Source organism: Camellia sinensis, chromosome 4 (genome assembly GCF_055761805.1).
Source record: "Camellia sinensis isolate YWXY chromosome 4, ASM5576180v1, whole genome shotgun sequence".
Classification (NCBI taxonomy): domain Eukaryota; kingdom Viridiplantae; phylum Streptophyta; class Magnoliopsida; order Ericales; family Theaceae; genus Camellia; species Camellia sinensis.
Genome location: NC_138964.1, coordinates 186,809,751 through 186,833,689, shown reverse-complemented (window position 1 = coordinate 186,833,689; position 23,939 = coordinate 186,809,751). Strand labels below are relative to the sequence as shown.

Below are 23,939 nucleotides of genomic sequence, written 5' to 3'. Positions count from 1 at the left end.
ATGTATGGTATTGCCATTAATTAAGTTATTTTGAATTTTAAATTTCTAACCATATAGATTTGATCACAATCTATGGTAATATTAGATTTCTCATATATGGTATTACTATTAATTAGGTTATTTTAAATTTTAAATTTCAAATTTCTAACCATATAGATATGATCACAATGTATAGTAACATTGAATTTTTCATATATGATATTGCTATTAATTAAGTTATTTTGAATTTCAAATTTTAACCATATAGATATTATCACAATTTATGGTAACATTGGATCTCCCTTATATGGTATTGCTATTAGTTAGGTTATTTTGAATTTTAAATTTCTAATCATATAAATATGATCATAATCTATAGTAACATTGTATTTCCCATATATGGTATTATCATTAATCAGGTTATTAATTAATTAAAATTGAGGGCAGATGTGTTTATAAGAAAATCACAAGACCTATTGAGTTATAAGTTTTTTCATAGGACCATATCTTGTATAAGTCTTCCAAATAGGACTTATAAATAATTTACCCATCTTTACATTTTGTCGCTTGTATTATTTTATTTTTACATTTTTAATTAGTTCAATTTTGATTCTTAATTTTAGATTTTATGTCATATTGGTCCAATTAATAACGATGTTAGTGTCTTTGATGGAAAATTATCACAAAATTAGTTGAAATTAATTTACTAAGTTGAACAAATTTATAATTTTGCTTTGAAAAGCATGACATATGTTAATCTGTGCCTAGAGACAAGATGTAATTCATGTCTGTAGATGCTGCAGGTTTGTCTGGTGGATTAATCTGCATTTGGGATCCTGATGTCTTTCATCTCTCAGATTGTTGTAGCAGCAGGAACTTTATTCTCTTATTAGGTAAGGCTCACAATTCTTTTGACTGTGTTCTGGTCAACATCTATGCCCTAAATGATGTAATAAGGAGGAAGGCTTTATGGGTGACCCTGTTAAATTTGAAAACAATTTTTGTAAACCCATGGTGCCTTGGTGGAGACTTCAATGAAATTAGGAATGTGGGGGAAAGCATAGGAGTTTTTCCTAGGGATAGAGGCATGCAGGAGTTTAATGACTTCATTGATAATTGTGAGGTGGTAGATGTCCAAATGCTAGGCAGAAAATTCACTTGGTGAAATACTCTTGAAGGGAAAAAGTGGAGTAGAATAGATAGATTTCTTCTTAGTCTTGAATGGTTAGTGAGATATAAACTCAAACTATGGGGTCATCCAAGAACTATCTCTGACCATTGCCCACTTCTTCTCATGGAGGATGGTAGGGATTGGGGGCCCAAACCTTTCAAGTTTTTGAATGCATGGACCTTACATCCAACACTGGCTTCCTTGGTAGAGAGCAATTGGGATGAACTTCAGTTGTATAGATCTGCAGGATCCATCCTGAAGAGAAAATTGCAGTCCCTGAAGTTGGTCTTAAAGAAATGGAATCAAGAGTCTTATGGTAATGTTGCAAAAAAATTAGAAGCTTTTGAATCTGCTCTACATGATCTTGATCTAAAAGCTGAAACTAGACCTTTGGATGAAGGTGAATTGATGCTGCAAAGAGAGAAAAGGATTGAAATGTGGTCACTGAGTAGGAAGATGGAATAGGAGTGGCTCCAAAAATCTAGAATGGACTGGAATCTGAAAGGGGATAGGAACACCAGGTTTTTCCATGTCATAGCCACTAGTAGGCAAACCAGAAACACTATCAACTCCATCACAGTTGGGGGTGTGATTCTTGAGGACCCAGCTTCTGTCAAGAATGAGGTTTGGCTTCACTTTTCAAACTTGTTCAAAGATGATTGGAAAATGAGGCCAACTATGAAAGGTGAATTCAAAAGTATTAGACTTAGTACCCACTTTTATGTTCTCGAAGCAGATTTTTTTTGAAGAAGAAATTTGGGCTGCAGTAAATGATTATAATGGGAACAAAGCCCCAGGACCAGACGGCTTTAACCTGATGTTTTTTCAAAAATTTTGGAAGGTACTTAAAGGTGAAATCCTCAAATTTATGCAAGAGTTTCATGCCAGTGGCAGTTTAATCCTAGGTTTGAATAGCTCATTCATTACTCTTGTCTCTAAGAAGGAGAACACTTTATCACTAAATGAATTCAGACCTATTAGTCTGATTGGTTCTGTCTACAAAATTCTTTCCAAAGTCCTAACAAATAGATTGAAGTTAGTTATGCCTTTGATAATTGGTGATTCACAATATGCTTTTCTAGGAGGTAGAAACATCTTGGATGGTGTTTTGATTGCAAATGAAGTCATGGACAGCTGGGTCAAATCCAAGAAAGCTGGGCTGATCTTTAAAATAGATTTTAAGAAGGCTTTTGACTCCATCAATTGGAATTTCCTCTTTTCAATGTTAGCAAACTTTGCTTTTGGCGAAAAATGGATCTCTTGGATATAGAAGTGTGTCTCTACTACTAGAATTTCAATCCTTGTTAATGGATGTCCAACAAAAGAGTTTAATCTCCAAAAAAGGCTTAGGCAAGGTGACCCCTTATCACCATTCTTATTCAATTTGGTTGTTGAGGCATTAAATATTCTCCTTCAGAGAGCTATGGACCTAAGATTGCTTAAAGGTGTATCTATTGGGGCCAATGATGAGGTGTAATTGTCCCATCTTCAATTTGCAGACGATTCCCTTTTATTTTGTGAAGCTGAGATATCAGAGGTGCTAAATCTAAAAAGAATTCTTAGATGCTTTGAAGTGGCTTCAGGGCTGAAAATTAACTTCCACAAAAGTGTGATTTGTGGGATTGGCATCTCTGGATCTGTCCTTGCTAAGTTTGCTTGCCTCTTGAACTGCAAGTCTCAAAATTTACCAATCAAGTATTTAGGACTGCCCTTGGGTGCAAACCCTAAAAGAAAGAAAACTTGGAACCAGTAGTTGATAAGGTCAAACTAAGGCTAGCCGGGTGGAAAAGGAAGCTACTATCTTTTGTAGGTAGATTAACCTTGGTGAAAGCAGTGTTATCAAGTATACCTGTGTACTACTTATCATTATTTAAGTTACCTGAGGGAATTGCCAAGGAGTTAGACAAAATTCAAGCCTAATTCTTATGGGGTGGGCCAGATCTGAAGCGCAAAATTCATTTAGTGAAATGGTCAGAGGTTATTAAGAGCATAAAGCAAGGTAGTTTGGGTGTTAAAAGAATCAGAGACGTGAATGTGTGTCTACTCCTAAAATGGTGGTGGAGATTTGCTTCTGAACCTGTATCACTTTGGTATAGGGTATTATGCAGCAAATATTTGTTCCTTGGTGGGAAATGGGTTCCAAACCCAAGTTTAAACACCTCATCCTCTTATATCTGGAATGGCATAGTGGCAGCAAGTGATCAAAATCAGTCTCTTTTACTTTACTATGCTAGCAACCTCCAGTTAAACGTGGGCAATGGCTGTCGTATAAGGTTCTGGTCTGACTCTTGGTGTGGAAATTCTACCTGAAAGAGGAGTTCCCTAGGCTTTTCAGTTTATTTTCACAAAAGGAAGGCCTGCTAAAGGAATTTGTGGAAGTATCTGGCACAACTAAGAACTGGCTGTTCACATTTAGGAGGTCTCTATTTGTTTGGGAAAAGAATGAACTGCTCAGGCTATATGGCTTTGTAGGTCCAGCCCCTTCCTTTTAGCTGGAGTCCTAGGATAGTGCAATTTGGAGAGCAGCCAAGCCCGGGCAATCTTTTGTGTCCAACCTTTACAATCAAACCAGCAGTGTCTCTGGAGGTACTGAAAGTTTCAGTCATCTGGTGTGGATTAAGTACCTTCCTCCTAAGGTGTAATTCTTCGGTTGGCTTGCATGGAAGCACAAGATCAAAACCTCTGTATTCCTGCAGCAGATTGGAGTCTTGGATAGTTCTGCCTCTACACTCTGCGTATTTTGTAAATCTCAGCAGGAATCCATTGAGCATGTTCTTATCCTCTGCCCATCTGTTTGGAGAGTTTGGTTTGGTCTGCTACGATGGTGGGGTGTTTCCTGGGCTGTTCCTGATTCTGTCTATTGTCTGCTGCAATGGTGGTCAGGGTACTTCTGTAGGAAAGCTGAACAACACATTTGGCGTGCCATACCCTTGGTAACACTTTGGTCAATCTGGAAGCGCAGAAATGATTGCTGCTTTAATGTGTCTCTTCTAAATTTGTAGGACCTGCAAGAACTAATTCTCATTCGGCTGGCTTTTTGGCTTAAGGCTGGTTCTAAGGAGCTCCATTTTTCGATTTCAGATTCCTTTATAACATCTCAGGGGTGAGGCGAGGTTTGTCATAGTCTTATCTGTCAATTTGTGCTTATAACATCTTAGGGGTGAGGCTTGGTTTGTGCAGACTGCAGTTTGGTCCAGTTTGGTGTGGTGTTCTGTTCCAATTAGTGCTTCTGCTGTTTGTTCTTCTTTCTTCTCTTTGTTTGTTCTATTGTTGGCTGTGTGCTTGGTTTCTTACCAATCTTGGTCTTCCTTCTTGCTTTTCTGATGTATTTCTGCATATCCTTTGCTAAATTTATCAATAAAGCTTCTTTCTGCTGCTAAAAAAAAAAAAAAAAAAAAATGTTATTCACGTGCATTTTTTTCATTAAAAAATATTAATAATTGTAAGTAATTAATTCGATTAAATTGAAGCAAAATAATAAATTCAAGGTAAAAATCGAGTCGATTAAAATTATTATTATTATTTTTTTCATCGGCAAAAAGAAGATTTTATTGATGGAAAACATGAAAAATTACATCAATAAAGAGTCAATTAAAATTATAGGGACCAAAATAATATAAGGACTAAAATACAAGGACTATCAATGCAATTTGCCTTTATTGCTTTGTTGTTACAACAATGATGCATCCCCCTAATTTACCACCCTTAAACAACTTCTAATGATGTGACATTGAGGTTAGACCCCACATAATGAAATATTTGACAAATTAAAATTTAACATTTATCATACTCATTATTAGGGGTGATTTTTAAAAATAATAAATAAGGTGTCTTAAACATTTTTCTCAAGGCATCTATCTGCTGTTATAAAGCATCTAAACAAAATTCAAGGATCTCCGAAAACAACTCTGTTTGGTTTTTATATCCAGAATTCACTTTTCAGAAAATTTTCTTTTTCGTTTTCTATATTTTTTTGTTTCCACTTTTTTTTTTTCTTTTTTTAAATTTTTAAATACACCTAATATAAATACACTTAAAAAGTATAATATTTGTGAAAAAATATTTGAAAAATTTAATAAATACCAAAAATATAAAAAAAATAAAAATAAAAATAAAATTCAGTACCTTTTCTTATTTTTGTGTATTTATTAATTTTTTTCACAAATATTTTACTATTTAGGTACATCTAAGTTAAGTGTATCTAAAAAAAACTAAAAAATTACTTAAAATTTTAGAAATATTCACTAAAAATAAAAAAAATATAAAAAATAAAAAATTTAATTTAAAAAAAATTTAAATTCAGAAAATTAAAATCAAACATACGATACTTTTCATTTATTTATTAAAAGTCTAGCCATAATGGACATTCTAAACATTATTGGACCTATTTACAAAGCACCGGGAAAAACAAAACAACCTACCAAAAAAAGTAATAATAATAACAATAAATCCAAACTAAAATCTCTACAAACAAAAATCTCCTAAGCCTTCTTGTTATTGAGGCTGCAATCTACTAAGCTTCCTTGTTATTGATGCTACTTTCATCCTCGGGATACCAGAACCTATTAAAAAACCACGCAGAGTCTGCTATAACGGGTTCGTTGTCTTGATTACGATGCCAAGTATAATAAGCATGAGTTCGGTTTTTAATCTCAAGAATTGCATGCCCAAAGCTTGCTTCACGATATGCAGAATAACTCGGTTGTTGATCTATAAAACTGCAAAATGAAAGGTCAATTTTATTAGTATAAATTTTACAAAATAGTTTAGTATGAGAATCAGTTGTCCTAAGAAAGAATTACAGAGTCTCTTACTTGTCAGCTATGCCTTCAATGTTTCCACCATCACCGATTGTTATGTATACTGGAGCAGAACTATCTCTAACCGGTCCACTCAGTCCATTTGTAATGTTGTACTTAACATTTGATATGCGTTCCTAAAACAAAGGATAAGAAATTAGTTTTCATAAACAATATGAAAATAAATTATGCATTTTGTATTAGAAATAAAGCTTACTGAACGCTCATAGGAATGAACATGGCCAGCAAACACAATATCAACTTTGTGTTGAACAAACCATGGCTCAAACTGGACTCTCATACTTTCTCCTTCCATGTAATGGTAGTGGTTGCTATTGTACCATGGAGCATGTAGAATAACAATGATCCATGGAGTTTCAGACCTGTTAATCTTTGGGAGCTCTTGTTCAAGCCATTTGTATTGCGGGGTATATTTCCCTAAACAGAAATAAAAATTTGTTAACAAAACAAAACATAAAAGCATAAAATATGAAAGAAAAATAAAAAATGAAGTGGATTCATACCATAGGCTGAGTAAGAAGAAAGAACAATGATATATGTCGATGCACGCTTAATTGAATACCAAAGTGGGGAAGTACTCTGGGATGCCTTGTAGGGTACATGATAACGGTGCAAATATGGCTTGAAAGGAACACTTTCTCCCTAAAAGAGAAGATCATATAATCCATAAAATGATTTATGACATAAAAATGAGATTGGTGACATTGAGCAAAACATATTTACTTGGTGTCTTACCAAATTAGGAGCAAAGTCGATTTCATGATTGCCTGCACTCCAGATCCAGGGTTGGTATGCCACGCTCTTCTCAATGAAACGACCAAATGTATCCCACTTGGTATTGTCATGGTTAGGGTGATCATCAGCATATGAAAGATCACCAGCAAATAGCACAGCTTGGCCTTTTATTGGGTTCGACACATAATGCTCTAGAGTTTGATTGGAATCGGCAGTTTGTCCCAAGTCACCTTGACAAAAAAAATGTTAACAATATACAAAACATAATGAATGATGGATTAAATAAATAAACTAAAAATTACTAATTATACATGTCCTAACCTATGACACCGAAGGTGTAGGGAACATCGGGTCCTGGCTTGGGAGGCGTTGTGAAGGAGAACTGACGGGTAACATTATGGGATGCAACTTCGTAGAAGTATTTTGTATCAAACTGTACGAAAAAATTTACAAAACTCAAAAATCTAATCTCAAAAGTAACACTAGATTAAAAGTAAATACATTTATTGTATATATATCTATACCTTCAAATGTTTGATAGTAGCATGGTGAATGTAACCAGAAGAATAATCGTAGTATCTATAAGTGGTGATTGTTGAATGAGTCTTGTGCTTATGGTAGTGTTTGTGTTTGTTGTGCTTATGTTCAGTGTCTGCTTCCCAATATGTCACCACATTAGGGTATCGATCAACCGGAGTCACCCATGAAATGATCATACCTCTGCCTTCATGATCACCTTGAGTAATGTGAACCTGCCAGTTTAAGGAAAAAATAAAAAATAAAAAAATATTCAAAAAATTGATCTACTATGAATTTTTGCCTAAACAATTACCCGAAAGTGATGTGTATTGTGTACAATTTGTATCTACACATACATACAGTTAAATCAAGTGTCTCAAGATTTGTGCTAAAAATTGTTCCGTTCTTATTCTGGTAAACTCTCAATACCATTGGATTAGATAACTCATGACACAAAAAAGATATAATCAACTAATATGAGTTATGTTTTTGCTCAATAGCTGATTTAATCCCATTACTCTTCAGAAGTTTCATTGTAAATGTTAGGGAACAAAAATAATGCCAAGCTCCTTTTTTATGGCCTAATAGAAAAATTAATATAAATGTTGCAACAACAATAGAATTTAAAATTAACATTTTTAACTAATCATATTGCGAATCTTTAAAGTAGACTTAAAATTGTATTCAATAAACAATAATTAAAAAAAATTGATACATCTGTTTTTATTAAGTTTTTTATACTATCGCTCCATTTGTTTGAGCAGTATTTTCTGGTATTTGGTACTATAGAAACGGAAAATATTTTTCTTGATCAATGAAAAATAAGTCTATTTGAACAAAAAATATTTTTTACTCTTAAAAGGCCGAAAACCTTTTTCAGACTAAAATTTAACCAATGTCTCCAAAGCACCACCGCCGCTCTTACCTACACCACCACACCATCATCACCACGGTCACCTCCACTATTATCATCATTGTCGTCCCACCACTATGTAACCACCATCGCCTCCACCTCCACTTCCACATTCATTCCACCACCACTACCAAACATAGAAATATATTTTTTGAAAAAAAATTCATAAAAAATATTTTTCTTTAAAAAATGTTTATCATCCAAACAAACAGAGCGTAGGTAAAAACTGAAAGTGTTTTTTCACGAGTAAATAAAAAAATATATATACTTGCTCGGGTGCATTGGTGCCAGAAGGCGGAGGAAAATGTGATTTTGGAATATCAACCGACCATGCAGCTTTCCTGACAAAACCACTTGTGACACCTGCATTACACAACACAGCAATATGTAGCAACACACATGTCATCAACCAGAACCATATTATAGCCATGGCAAAGGAAAATCAAAGAACTTAACAAGAAAAACACTGCAGAGAAATATATCTGAGTTTTGATTTGAATACAATAGGTTTAGATTTATAGAGATAGGTTGGTAAAAAATAATGAGATTTTTTTGGTTTCTGTTTTGATACGGATTACTTGTATGGGAATATTCTTTCTAGATACGTGGATTTGATCACATAAATTATGACTTGGTTTTGGATTACCTTTTCACTAGTATTCTACCGTGTTATGCATGGGGTTTGTTTATAATTAAACATATATACATGTGTGTGAATTTTATAAAGAAAAGTGTGGGGATATATTTTCTGAGTACGAACACGTGGTAAGGTGACGCTGACGTGTAAGCCGAGGTGCCACGTGTCCTGGTTGTGACGCCGAGGTTATCTCGGCAAGGCCAAGGTTATCTCTGAAGATATCGGAATCCGAGATAAGAGGATAAAAGATAAGGGACAAGAGTCCTAGAATAAAGAGGAGATTTAGCTAAGATAAGGATAAAACTCTTAGAGAGTTTATCTTTATCTCTTGAAGAGTCCAAGGTAAGTACTGAACAGCAGTCCATAGAAGTCAGGCTTCTAGTGGGACTAGGATTAAGTAAACTATAAAAGAAAGGCACCCCCGTGGGTCTAAGGTACGCAATTTATGCTTTAAGCAGTGAGTTTAGCACTTGATTATCTTTGAGAGATATACTGACTTGATCATCGGAGTGCCCCCGGGTAGAGGAGCCACCGCCGGAGCCTTTTCTTTCTGTTGCAGGATAACTGAAGCCATCTATTCGGCCAGTGCTCTCTAGCTGATTACTAAGCGGGTAGTGTGATCAGAAAATCACTCACACAATTTGGCGCCGTCTGTGGGAACTTAGAAGAATAGATGGCCAGTAATGGACAGAAAGAAAAGATTGGGGACGACACTCCTGCTGGGAGTGGCAGACCAATCGACCTTGATATTAAAGGAGACAACAACAATACAGAAACTCGTAACCAGGGCCACAGAGAGAATGACATCGGCTAGAAGGGCGACACTTCGAAGAAGGCAGACCAAAACAAGTACTATAACAAAGATAACCTCCAGGTATGGAGGGATAGGTGCCTGCAGAGGGATGAAGAAGTAAAAGAATTGGCAAACAAGTTGGCTGACCTACAGTCGGTTGTCAACTTCATGATGCAAAACAATGTCATACAGCCACCGTACCCGCTGCACGACACGCCGATTCCAGCAACTAATACCCAGAAGGGAGGAAGGAAAACAATCCCCGACGCCCCTCAGCACACCAGGAGCGGAAGGCACTCACACCGATCTTCCAGGGAAGTCGGACGAGAGGAACCAAGACGAGAGGAGTCCCGAAGGACGCATCACACGAAGGTCCAAGAGCCCAAAGAACATCGGCATGTTCAAGGGCAGGTGCTCTGCTTTGACACAACCCATGGAGAAAGATCAAAAAGGGCCCACCACGAGGCCGAAAGTAGTGTGCCGAAAAGATTGAAATCCAAAGATAGCCGAGCTCTAGAGAAGAGTAAAGAAGACTTAAGAGATTACCTCAAGAGGAAGCAACAGAATGCTGAAGCCGAGGTAACTTCCCCGGCTAAGCCGAAGATACCATTCTCGGTGGAACTAGACAAATTTGAAGCACCAAAGAGATTCAGTATGCCGAGGTTCCAAATATATGATGGTAAGTCAGATCCCAACTTTCATGTTAGACTATATCTGAATTCAATGACATTATATAGTGGGAACAAGCCGTTGCTCTGCTAAGTATTCCCTTCATCCTTCGGGGAGATTGCATCAGATTGGTTCCATAAACTACCAAAGGGAAGCGTAAAGACTTGGTGAGGCAAGGCCATCTAAGGGACCTTGTTGATGAGGCCAGGACAAGGGAAGAGCAGGCAAGATTGCCTGAAGCACCAGCAGCTCTGCCTCCCCTAGCACAGCAACCACAAGCAGGAGGACCACGGGTGGTTAATGTAATTCACTCAAAAGTGAACGAAAACGACATACGAGGAGAGACCTAGAAGGTAAAACACCTACAGCACGTGAACCAGGTCGGACATAAAATACCTCGGCCTGAAGAATGCTAGGGACCGACGATAGCCTTTACTGAAGCCGACCTAGAGGTGGTCCAGCATCCACATAATGAAGCCTTGGTAGTATCCCTCCAAGTTAGGGAGTGCCAAGTGAAACGCATCCTGATTGATCAAGGCAGCTCTTGCGACATTATGTATGTTAGATGTTACAAAGAGCTGGGCCTTCATCCTGATGACTTGGAGCAATCCAATGGCCCGATGGTCGGCTTCAATGGAACGCCGACGTGGCCACTAGGCGCAACAAGCTTGGAAGTACAAGCTGGCATTAAGAAGATCAGGACAGAATTAATGGTGATTGACACGCTTTCACCATACAACATCATCTTGGGAAGACCATGGTTGCATGCAATGGGGGCAGTTCCCTCAACGTTGTATTAACTACTACGGTTCCCAACAAAGCATGGGATTGAAGAAGTCAGAGGAGATCAACTGCAGGCAAAGAATTGCTCCATGGCAGCAATGAAATCCACCTACAACATTCGAGAGCCAAAAAAGGTAGAGATTGAAGACGAGGACATAAAGGTCCTAGATGATGTCGGCAAAGAGCCAGCTGAGAAAAGTGAAGAAGCATTGAAGAAAATCCTCGTCCAGGAGGATGATGAAGAACGATTCTTTCTTGTCGGCTCGGGATTAGCCAAAGAAGAAGAAAGAGAACTGGAAACTTTTCTGCGAGCAAACATAGAGGTGTTCGCCTAGACACCTTATGAAATGCTTGGCATTGAACCCGAGGTCACATGCCACAAATTGAACGTTGACAGGTCGGCCAAACCTGTAATTCAGCGAGCTAGAAGACCGACGTTGATACATGTCGAAGTAGTAGAAGAAGAAGTAGACAGACTTCTGGAGGCTAGGACCATTAGAGAAGTACACTACCCAACATGGTTATCTAATACGGTGGTGGTAAAGAAAAATAACGGAAAATAGAGGGTCTGTATAGACTTTACCAACCTCAATAAAGCCTGTCCCAAAGACAGCTTTCCCCTGTCCAAAATTGACTAGCTAGTAGATGCCACTTCAGGGCATAGAAGAATGAGTTTTCTAGACGCCTACAGAGGGTACCACCAGATCGCCATGTACCCTCCAGACGAAGAAAAAATCGCATTCATCACCCTAAAAGGCCTGTACTATTATAAGGTAATGCATTTTGGGTTGAAAAACGCAGGAGCAACTTATCAAAGGCTGGTAACCAAAATGTTCAAACACCTAATTGGCCGAACAGTAGAAGTCTACATCGATAACATGGTCGTGAAGACCAAGGAACCTAAGGGTCATCTCGCCGACCTAAAAGAAGTCTTTGATATACTCAAAACATACTAGCTTCGACTCAACGCATCGAAGTGCGCATTTGGAGTTGGATCAGGTAAGTTTTTGGGGTACCTAGTAACAAGAAAGGGGATTGAGGCTAGCTCAGATCAAATCAAGGCCATCCTAGAGTTGAAGAGCCCGACATCGGCAAAACAGGTGCAGATGCTAACTGGAAGGGCCGTAGCCCTAAACAGATTCATCAGCAAAAGCTCAGACAAATGTAAACCCTTTTTCAACCTGGTGAAGAAGGCCACGGACTTCCTATGGACTGAGAAATGTGAGGCCGTTTTGTCCGACCTAAAGAAATATTTGACCACGGCTCCAGTCCTCTCAACACTTGAACCTGGGGAAGAACTGTTTTTATATTTAGCAGTTTCAGAACACGCAGTAAGTGCAGTGCTAATCTGAGAGGAAAAATGGGAGCAAAAGGCTGTTTATTATGTAAGCAAAACCTTGGCTGATGCAGAAACAAGGTACATACCACTAGAGAAATTGATGCTGGCCTTAATAATGGCTTCAAAGAAGCTGAACCATTACTTTCAAGCGCACAAGATTATAGTACTAACAGAGCACCCACTGAAGTCCTTGTTACAACAAAGAGACTTAACAGGAAGAATAGCAAGATGGACAGTGGCCTTGGGCCAGTACGACCTGGAGTTCAGGCTGAGAACAGCAATTAAGGGCCAAGTTTTGGCCGACTTCGTGGCCGAATTCACGCCAGAATCCATCAAACATTGGGCTCCGTTGAGCCAAGATGAACAATGTCTAAGCAAACAAGGAGAAGCCTAGCCAAAGGCAAAAGAACAAAGAAAGGAAAAACTCCGACCCTACAGCATTTACATCGGCGACTCCTTTCGCCTGTTTGTCGATAGGAGCTCAAACCGGCAAGGAGCAGGGGCAGGAGTATTGTTAATATCTCCTGATGGAGAGATATTGGAATAGTCTATTCGATTAGGGTTCAAGGCCTCGAATAATGAGACAGAATACAAAGCATAGATTGCAGGACTAAAGCTGGCAGTGGCAGCAGAAGCAGATGAGGTAATAATTTTTTGTGATTCACAACTTATAGTAAATCAGACAACAGGAGAGTTCGTAACCCGAGATGAGAGAATGTCGGCATACGCAAAGGAAGTCATCAGGCTGGCAACCTTATTTCGCAACTGCTGACTTCTTCAAGTTAGCCGAGATGATAACAGCCACGCTGACGCGTTGGCCAACTTGGCAAGCTCAATGCAAACTGGAAAAACAAGGACAATAATGATTGACTATCTGTCAAGCCCGAGCATAGAACAACCGATCACAGAACAAGAAGCAATGTGTGTGGACTTGGGACCAAGCTGGATGGATGCAATTATTGCATTCCTAAAAGAGAGAAAGCTGCCAGAAGACCATAAGAAAGCACATAAGGTCAGATTAAAGTCGGCAAGATTCAATCTGACAGCGGACGGACATCTTTACAGAAGGTCCTTCACTGGACCTCTTTTAAGGTGCGTACACCCTTTGTAGGTAGAAGATTTTCTATATGAAATTCATGAAGGGATTTGTGGAAGCCACGCTGGGGGTAGATCACTAGCTCACAGGGCCATTACCCAGGGGTATTAGTGGCCCTACATACAAAAAGATGCAGAAGCCTACGTGAAGAAGTGTGAGCAATGTCAAAGATTTGCACCTTTGACACACCAGCCAGCTGCTAGCCTGAATCCTGTATCCAATCCATGGCCATTTGCCCAATGGGGCATGGATCTCATTGGGCAGTTGCTCCAAGCAACTGGGCAAAGGAAGTACTTGCTGGTAGCAACAGATTACTTCACGAAGTGGATAGAAGCAGAATCTCTTGCCAAAATCTGAGATGTGGACGTCAAGAACTTCATATGGAGAAACATCATCACCAGATTTGGCATTCCAAGAGCAATAGTTGCCGACAACAGAACGCAGTTTGACAGCAAACTCATCAAGAACTTCTGTGCGAAATTCAAGATAAAAAATTACTTTTCAACATCAAGTTTTCCCCAAAGCAATGGACAAGCGGAAGCATTTAACAAAGTAATTTTGGATAGGATAAAAAAGAGACTGCAGGCAGCAAAAGGAAAATGGGTAGACGAGTTGCCCAATGCACTCTGGGCATATCGGACTATACCGAGAAGATCAATAGGGGAAACCCCCTTTGCCATGGCCTACGGCACAGAAGCAGTCATCCCACTGGAGATCGGCATCCCAGGGATCAGAACCCAGGGAGTAGAGAATAGGACTAATGACATACTTCTAGCCTGAGATCTGGATCTCTTAGAAGAAAGAAGGGAGAAAGCTGCAATTCAGCTTGCAGCATACCAGCAGCAACTTGCTATAGCTTACAATAAGAAAGTCAATCCAAGGGATTTTCAGGTCGGTGACCTTGTCCTGAGAAAAGTTGTTGGCAACAAGAAGGACCCTAGAGAGGGCAAACTTGGCCCAAACTAGGAAGGACCCTACAGAATCACTTCGGTATTGGGCAATGGAGCATACCGGCTTGAAGATAATGAGGGCAAAGCATTGCCAAAACCCTAGAACACTTGTAATTTAAAATTTTTCTATCATTAGATGTTCCTTGTTATTTTTTACTGACGTCATCAATAAAATTTTTAGCAGAGTTCTCCAAAGACTTGTGAATTGATAAAAGATGCATAATGTTGTTTCTAAATAATGAGAACCCAAGTGGAACTCAGGTTCACATTGGGGGCAGAGAGAAGACAAAAAATGCTTAACGCTTGTTGAAATTTGTAACAATTTACAAGTTGAAGTTAAGCCGAGATAATTGTTTATCTTCACTTGTTGAAATTTGTAGCAATTTACAAGTTGAAGTTAAACCGAAGTAATGCTTAACGCTTGTTGAAATTTGTAGCAATTTATAAGTTGAAGTTAAGCCGAGATAATTGTTTATCTTCACTTCTTGAAATTTGTAGCAATTTACAAGTTGAAGTTAAACCGAAGTAATGCTTAACGCTTGTTGAAATTTGTAGCAATTTACAAGTTGAAGTTAAGCCGAGATAATTGTTTATCTTCACTTGTTGAAATTTGTAGCAATTTACAAGTTGAAGTTAAATCGAAGTAATGCTTAACGCTTGTTGAAATTTGTAGCAATTTACAAGTTGAAGTTAAGCCGAGATAATTGTTTATCTTCCCTTGTTGAAATTTGTAGCAATTTACAAGTTGAAGTTGAGCTGAGATAATTGTTTATCTTCACTGATTGAAATTTGTAACAATTTACAAGTTGAAATTGAGATTAAACCAGTATATGTTTATCCTTGTTAAAATTTATAAGCAATTGGCAGGACAAGAACTTGCCGAGGTAGATCATCGGTTGGTATAACCAAGGTGTGTCACCTCGAGAAGGATACACAAAGAAGGAAGAGTATACATATGCAGAATATTCTAAGTATAGAATCATGCAAAGACAAAAAAGAGAAGAAAAGAGTGCAAACACTTAGAAAAGAAAAGTTATATTCATTCACCAAGAAAAGGGCACATCAACTATACAAAAAGCATACATTGTTCCAAAAGATAAAGGAGCAACAAAATACAAGTAAGCAAAAGAAAAACATGAAGCTAAGGCTCCTCTCTATCAGTTGGTTGAATTTGAAGATCAGATGCTTGTTGAGAAGACATCCCAGCAGCCTTATCCGTCGCTATCTCGGCATCAATTTCTTGCAGAGTTTCTTCAACACTCTTGTCCGCAGAGGAGATGTCGGCTGGTGCATTCTCGGGAACAGCTTCTATGGGAACCTTATCACCTTCCTCATCCTGAGTCAAGTCTAGGACTTGCTCATTCTGGGGAGGGGACTTGGCCCCATCAACATCCTTGGATTTTCTAACCAAGGCCTGATTTTCATCCTCATCATTTTCCTCGAATTCGGATTCACCGACGTCTTGATTTGGAGGTTGAACTGGAGGAAATGGCAGAGGAATGGCATCAGGTTTTCTTAATGGCGAGTCCTCTGGGACGTTAAGTTTCTTCAGAAGGGATATCCAACCAAGGGTAAAACCCTTGTTGCATGCCTCCTTCACTTGCTGTTCGTAAGTATCTGTGACGTCGGCCATGCCTTGGGCATAAGCCTTCTCATCGGCGTCTTTTATTTCGGCTTCTTTGGTGACCAGTGCCTCCTGAAGCTCTTTCTCGGCTTGGGCCATCTTCTCCTCGGCCTCCTTTCTTTGGACTTAACCACTTTCCTGATAGCCTCAGCAGCCTCAGCCTTCTCTTTGGCATTGTTCTGAGCTTTAATTGCAGCCTCGGCTTGATCCTCCAACTTCTTCATTTTTTATTCAAGGCCCTTATTGATCTTTTAGAGAGAAGAGAACTCCTTCTTCATGTCGGCCAGCTTTTGCCGATTTTCAAAGGACTGAACAGAAAAGGAGTGGGCATGCTGGATAAAATTTTCTAAATACAAAACAGAAAGAAGAAAATTACCAAAAAGAAGACACTTACTTGAACGGAACATTGAAGCATCAGCGCATAATTCTCGTACTCGCTCAACTCGGCGTTGCGGTTAAGGTCGCTGGGAAGGAGCAGAGCTGTGCTTAGGGCTATGCCGACATTGATGTCGTCGGCACTGTCAATAGCCAAGACTGGCTTGTCCTCTAGAGTAATTTTTGGGGACCAGAGGGCATCGCTCTTCTTGGATCCCAAAGTCGTAGCGGAAGAAGACCTCGGCTTTTTAGATTTTGGGGACTCTGATGGCTGGGTTTCCAAGCGTCTCTTCCCAACAGAGGGTTGAGGTTTGTCACTCTCCGCCAACCTTGAGATAGGCGGGGTATCTTCAGACTCAACCTAAGTTACCTTAGGCTTTGGTTGAGCCTTCTTTATTCCTTTCGGCTTTGATAGAGGTTGGGTTTGTGTTGGCTGCTCATCAACAGATGATGGAATACTGGTTAGAAGATCTTTTGCAACAAGCTTAGGGCGGCCCATCTCGGCAGTAAGGACAAGTCGCCGCCGACGTTTTCATTCTGATATCGGGACCAAGTATAGAGCCGAGGTTGATGGCTAATTAGTTGGATCGGATGTTGATCCTAGATCTGTTCGTGATGTGGATGTAGTCAATGGAGTTGTAGCAGAGGGTGGAGAAAGGCTTTTCTTCTTCCTTTTGGGAACATCGGGTAAAGTCGACTTGTATGATGGAATAAAATTGAGAAGCACAGGCGCTTTTCTCTTATGGACTGGCAAGTCCAGAAGTTTCTTCAAATCCTTGTTGGGGACAAAGGATTGGCGAAAATTTTTCGGTGGCTGACGAACAGCTGCAAGAAGAACAGACGTCAGAAACAGACAAAGTATTTAAGACTTTGAAAGAAAACAGGCAAAGATGAATACTGGGCTCTTACCCTTGCCCTCTAAAACTGATCGGGGAAGAGGGTAGAGATGGATGTCCTCGTCTGGAGCAAACTCCCAATTTCCCGAGATAATGAGATAGTCATCACCAGCCCCCTTGTTGGAGTTTGAGAGGTCGGCTACGATTTTGAATTCTGTAGACCTCGGCTTAAGGTAATAAATGTAGCATTTTTCTTTCAAATTAAGGGCACACATGGTATAGCAATACTGAATATTGGTTAGGGTGATCCTAGCGTTTTCCTGTTTAGCTAAGGCTATGACACCAAAGATCACTCGATAGGAATTGATTGCCAGTTGCATGGGGTTCAACTTATAAAAGTGAAGAATCTCATGAAAAAGGATGTTGAGTGGGAGCCGGAGTCCGCACTCAGTAAAAGCTACAATGGGAAAGGACATGGAATTTTCTGTAGGCATGATAGAGTCATCATCCCCAGCCAGCTTCAAATGGACATCGGCAGTGATGGAGAACTCTTGCCTAAAGTACTCAAGTTTGGTCGGGGTATCTACCCTATATCTCCACATACCCATGATATCGGTCTGAATTAGATGGGTTGAAATTCAGAAAGAAGATGTTTCTTATTGATGGGACCTCGGCAAAAATCTAGGTTTAGGCTAGTACAGAAATTTGTAAGGAATGTTTCAGTTTTGCCCTAAATTGTGGATTCTACAAACAAATCCCAAACCTAAAACTATGGAGATGATGATCAAAGGCACAGATCTGGAAAAGACACAAAAAACAGAAAGCAAGAATGGAATTTCAGAATCAAGCACAGAGATGGTTTATCAAGAGCATAAAAAATACAAGAAATACAGGGCCAAGATTAGTGACAAAGATACAAGGAAGTAGTGAAACAATGCGTGTGTTCAAGATATGGGCAAGGGCAAAATCATGGGAATGACACATTCATGTGTATGAATCGCAAATTAAAAGTTTCAACAGATGCAGTAAAGGCAACAAGTAATGAAGAATATCAACAGAATTGAAAACGAAAGGAACAGTAGCTTACCAGAAAAAAGTGAAGCCGGTATGAAAATTGCCGGAGTCAGACGACACTTACAGATGTAACGAGAACGATGAAAGCTTCACAAGAAGGGAGAACGGAAGACAACTGCAGAGCTTGGAGCTTAAGCAATGGCGGGTTCGAAAGAAAGAAGTTTAGAGAGAGAAAAAACAAGAGAAATCAGATGCAAAAGTAGAAAAATGAAGAAAGGGGGAAAGATTTTGTCAAAAATGAAAACGGCAGCAAAAAATAATCAATATGCCTAGAAGAACGTATACGTCAGACGGCGCGCGTGAGAAAGAGACGACTTATGGGCATGTCATAGATACGAACCAGTAAGAAAGAAACGCGTGGTTAAAAACGGTTGAATTATAGTGTATGATAGCTCATACGCGTGGAAGGGTTCTTGAAATTCTTGCTCTTCAATAAAAGGATATCGGCCAACATAATGATCTCGGCTGAGATACTGGAAACCGACGTACTGGAAAAACGGAATGATATAGGTTCCATCACCTCAGAATGCCGAGGTAATAGAACCTAGGGGGCAGTTGTGGGGATATATTTTCTGAATACCAACACGTAGCAAGGTGACGCCGACGTGTCAGCCGCGGTGCCACGTGTCCTGGTCGTGACACCGAGGTTATCTCGACAAGGCCGAGGTTATCTCCGAAGATATCGGAATCCGAGATAAGAGGATAAAAGATAAGGGACAAGAGTCCTAGAATAAAGAGGAGATTTAGCCAAGATAAGGATAAAGCTCTTAGAGAGTTTATCTTTATCTCTTGAAGAGTCCAAGGTAAGTACTGAACAGGAGTCCATAGAAGTCAGGCTTCTAGTGGGACAAGTAAACTATAAAAGAAAGGCACCCCCGTGGGTCTAAGGTACGTAATTTATGCTTTGAGCAGTGAGTTTAGCACTTGATTATCTTTTAGAGATATACTGACTTGATCGTTGGAGTGCCCCCGGGTGGAGGAGCCACCGCCGGAGCCTTTTCTTTTTGTTGCAGGATAACTGAAGCCATCTATTCTGCCAGTGCTCTCTAGCTGATTACTAAGCGGGCAGTGTGATCAGAAAATCACTCACATAAAAAGAATAAGTGATCTCCTAAAAGGAACAATGACCCGAGAAGGCAACCAATATGGTCATGGGAATGAAGGAGGAGGATGGCAACCAGTGGTCCGTGACATGGCGGCAAGGGAGTATGGAGCAGAAGGGCAGACGCAACCATACACTTTGTTTTTGTGGACAATGTTCCAGAATCTATGGGGACCAGAGGGTTGTACACTATCTTCTCCAACTACGATGTAGTCATGAATGCTTTTATTCCAAACAAGAGAAGAAAGATGACACGATCTCGTTTTGGCTGTTGGGTGTTTTGGAAGCAAATGTGTGTTTAAACTACAAAGGAATCAATCTAAAACACATAAAATCTGATTTGATTTTTTCAGCAGAAAATAGAGGAGAATAAGAGTCAAAACAGGAGAGAAGAGGAGTCTAAACTGAACAACCCTTTTTTCAGATTTCTATTAACTTTTTAGTTTCCCTTACAAGTTTTATATATGAAATTATATCAACTCAAGTACCAATAAAACATCTGAACCAATTTCCTCCACATACATTAACTCTAATTAACAAAACCCAACCCAAAACATAACTAGAATTAAATAAGTATATGTGATTGTTTGGATACAAAATTAAACAAGCACATTATTTCAACATTGCTCCCCCCTAATGTGCTGCTCCATAACTCCAAGTAACTCTCTAAAATGCTGGAACTTTTCTTTGGGAAGGGCCTTAGTGAATATATTTGCAATTTGTTCATCTGTCCTGCAAAATTTGAGCTGCACTTTACCTTCTTCAATTGCTTCCCTAATAAAATGATGTTTAATTGCAATATGACGAGTGTGACTGTGAAAAATAGGATTCTTAACCATGGCAATGGCTGATTTGTTGTCACAAAAAATTTGTGTACCATCTTCTTGCTCTTCGCAAACATCTTCAAGTATTCTCCTCAACCAAATTGCTTGGGAAGTTGCCAAACCCGCTGAAACATATTTAGCTTTTACAGGTGATTGTGCCGCACTCTATTGCTTCTTTGATGCCTAAGAAAATACTCCAGAACCCAAGGAAAATGCATACTCGGAGATGCTTTTCATATCATTAGTGCAGCCACCCCAATCACTATCACAAAAACCAAATAATTTCACAGTTGAATCTTTGCAATACTTGATACCATAGCTGGTTGTGCCTCAAATATATCTAAAAACTCGTTTTGCAGCACCAAGATGATTTTGGCTGGGATGATTCATAAATCTAGAAAGCAAACTTGTAGCATACATTATATCCGGCCTTGTAGCTGTAAGATACAATAAAATTTCAACCAAGCTTCTATACAACGAACCATCAACTTTTTTCTCTCCATCTTCCTTTGTAAGTTTTTCATTCACAACTAGTGGTGTGGCCATGGGCTTACAACTACTTATGCCAAATTTCATTAAAATATTTTCAGTATATTTCTTTTGAAAAATAAATACTCCATCTTCAACTTGATAGATTTCAATTCCAAGAAAATGATTGAAAAAACCCATGTCACTCATTTCATATCTTCTCATCATGTCATTTCTAAATTATTCAATCATTATCTCATCATTACTGGAAAATAACAAATCATCCACATAAAAGGCAACAATAAGAATTGACATACCTTGATTTTTTACATATAAGGTTGGCTCACTCTTACTCTTCTTGAAACCCTTGTTGATGAAATAGAAATCAATTTGGCCATACCATGCTCTTGGAGCGTGCTTTAGCCCATACAATGCTTTCTTCAATTTATACACATTGTCTTCATCTCCTTTCATTAAAAACTCTTGAGGTTGTTCAACATACACTTCCTCTTTCAATTCCCCATTTAAAAACGTAGAATTAACATCAAGTTGATACAATGACCAACCTTTTTAGGTTGCTAAAGCAATGAGAGCTCGAATGGTGTCAAGTCGTGCAACCGGTGCAAATATTTCTTGAAAATCGATTCTAGGCTGTTGTGTGTACCCTTTTGCGACCAGCCTTGCCTTGTTTTTTTGGAATGAACCATCTGAATTCAACTTTACTCTATAAATCCACTTCACCCAAATGATTTCCTTTCCTTGTGGTCTTTCAACCGATTCCCATGTGTTGTTCTTCTCAATGACTTCAATTTTTTCTTCCATTACTTTCTTCCAAGCTTCCTCTTTAATTGCTTCTTCAAAAATTCCAAGTTCTGCTACCCAAAAATTGCATCTAGCATACATGTCACTCAAACTCCTCAATTTTTTTTTTTGGAGTTGAGCTAGGTGAGGATGAATTAGAATTTGAGCTTGAACTTGGAGAAGAGCTGGAAGATGATGATGAATCTGTCCTTGGTGAGGATTGGTGTGAATCTTCATTATTTTCATCTTCATGTGTTGAATTTTCTTGCTCCTCATCAACTAGGACAGATTGCTTCTCAATTTTACCTTCTTTCCAATTCCATGAAGCATTCTCATCAAATAACACATCCCGGCTGATTACTGTCTGATTTTTCTTCAAGCTATACAATCGATAACCCTTGGATTTCCTGTTATATCCCACAAAGATACATTTCTCACTTGTTTCATCTAATTTGCTTTTTCTTTCCTTTGGAATTTGAGCATAGCAAACACATCCAAATACTTTGAGATGTTTTACTGATGGCTTTCTCCCACTCCAAGCTTCTATGGGAGTTTCGTTCCAAACGACTTTGGTAAGACACCTATTTATCAAGTACACAGTTCTGTAAACAACTTCAGCCCAAAAACTCTTTGGTAGCCCTTTTTCATGCATCATAGATTTGGCCATTTCCATCATCGTTTGATTCTTTCTTTCGAATACTCTATTTTGTTGTAGAGTATAACCCACTGTTAGTTGCCTTTTTACACCTTCATTTTCACAAATTTTTTCAAACTCCTTAGAGTTGTATTCTTTGCCATTATCACTTCTCAAAGTCTTTATGTAGTGCCCACTTTGCTTTTCCACCATGCTCTTGAATCTCTTGAAAATAGTGAACACTTCGAATCTTTCCCTCATGAAATACACCCAGGTCATCCTTGTATAGTCATCAATAAAGAGAATAAAATACTTGTTTTGGGCATGGGAGGGAGTTCTCATAGGCCCACAAATATCCGTATGAACTAACTCTAACATTTCTTTGGCTCTCCATGCAACTCCTTTAGGAAAAGGTTGCCGATGATGCTTCCCAAATGCACACCCCTCACAAACATCATGTATTTCCTCAATACTTGGAAATCCTTGGACCATATTCTTTTGGTGAAGTACTTTGAGACTATGAAAATTCAAATGCCTAAGTCTTTTATGCCACAACCATGACTCATCATTCGTATGAGCTTTCAAAGCAACATTTCTAGCATAGTTGACTATGAGTGGAAAGCTTCGATTCTTTTCCATTTGAATTTTTGCTACCACTTGCTTTGCATTTCTGTCATGAATGGTGCAGTTGTTAGCTTCAAAATGGACTGTATATCTATGTTCCACAAGTTTTCCAACACTTAGCAAATTTTGCTCCAAGTCTGGAACAAGCAACACATCATGAATAAACTTAGTCCCCCTCTTTGTTTAAACTCTTATGGTTCCTTTTCCCTTTGTATTTACTAACACTCCATTTCCCATTTTAACTTGAGAGAAAATTGAAGTGTCCATGTCCAAGAAAATAGACTTATCATTTGTCATATGATTGCTACACCCACTGTCAAGGTACCAAACATCGTTTTTGTGTTCTGAAGCTGCTTGACAAGCATAAAATAAGTTTCCTTCTCCGTCTTTTTCCTCTAAAAAATTAGCTTATTGATTGCTCTTGACTTTGTAATCCTTTTGGAGGTGGCCAAAATTCTTGCATTTATAACATTGTGGTTTCCCTCGGAACCAACAATCGTTCTCTAGATGATTTTCCCTCTCACATATTCTACACTTTCTTGTATTTTCTTCCACACTTGAACTTTTATGAATGTTGCTTCTACCTCTTCCCCTTGATGAATTTCTTTCTCTACCTCTTCCTCTTCCTTGTCTGCCACCTCTTAATGATTCCCCTCTTGTTTGTTCATTACTTGATGATTCTCCATGACTTTTAGAATTCAAATTAACTTTTGATTGGAATGCACTCTCCAAAGGCTTCTCTGATTGTTTTAACAACCTTTGTTCATGAGCTTTCAAAGAACCCATCAATTCTTGGACACTCATTTCAAAGATATCCTTTGTCTCTTCAATTATTCCCACCGTTGTGTTATATTTTCCTGGTAAACTAACCAGAATTTTCTTAACAATTCTCTTTTGTTCAACTCTTTCACCATATGATTTCATTTGATTGACAATCTCCATTAGTTTAGAGAAATAATCAGTTAAAGTTTCATATTTTTTCATCTTCAAATATTCTAACTTCCTTCTAAGAGTTTGGAGTTTGATGATTTTTACCTTTTTGTCTCTTTGAAATTCTTGTTGTAAAATGTCGCATGCTTCTTTTGATTTCTTGGCTTCAATGATTCTTGGAAACAACTCATCAGAGAGTGCTTGTTGGACGAAGAAGAGTGCTTTAGCATCCTTTTTCCTGGT

General features: G+C 38.7%; 2 protein-coding genes across 2 annotated transcripts; one reads left to right on the top strand and one right to left on the bottom strand.

Moving 5' to 3' along the window:
- Window positions 1-763: 763 nt before the first annotated feature.
- LOC114299136 (uncharacterized) lies at window positions 764-1,615 on the top strand. Its single transcript, XM_082923934.1, has 2 exons — window positions 764-1,097; window positions 1,209-1,615. The coding sequence occupies exons 1-2, from the start codon at window positions 764-766 to the stop codon at window positions 1,613-1,615; spliced, it is 741 nt and encodes a 246-aa protein (XP_082780060.1).
- Window positions 1,616-5,663: 4,048 nt separating this feature from the next.
- LOC114299139 (purple acid phosphatase 5-like) lies at window positions 5,664-8,567 on the bottom strand. Its single transcript, XM_082867146.1, has 8 exons — window positions 8,406-8,567; window positions 7,230-7,457; window positions 7,027-7,138; window positions 6,706-6,935; window positions 6,474-6,612; window positions 6,167-6,387; window positions 5,965-6,086; window positions 5,664-5,868 (listed from the first exon to the last, which is right to left on the bottom strand). Exons 1-8 carry the CDS (start codon window positions 8,565-8,567, stop codon window positions 5,664-5,666), a joined length of 1,419 nt encoding a protein of 472 aa, XP_082723272.1.
- Between the last annotated feature and the right edge of the window lie 15,372 nt (window positions 8,568-23,939).

Coding starts and splice junctions, on each gene's coding strand:
- LOC114299136 (XM_082923934.1), top strand. CDS start 764: ATGTCTGTAGATGCTGCAGGTTTGTCTGGTGGATTAATCTGCATTTGG. Junction 1,098..1,208: donor TAATGACTTCATTGATAATT/GTGAGGTGGTAG, acceptor TTGAATGGTTAG/TGAGATATAAACTCAAACTA.
- LOC114299139 (XM_082867146.1), bottom strand. CDS start 8,567: ATGGCTATAATATGGTTCTGGTTGATGACATGTGTGTTGCTACATATT. Junction 6,613..6,705: donor TCGACTTTGCTCCTAATTTG/GTAAGACACCAA, acceptor CTTCTCTTTTAG/GGAGAAAGTGTTCCTTTCAA. Junction 5,869..5,964: donor ATTGAAGGCATAGCTGACAA/GTAAGAGACTCT, acceptor TTCATTTTGCAG/TTTTATAGATCAACAACCGA.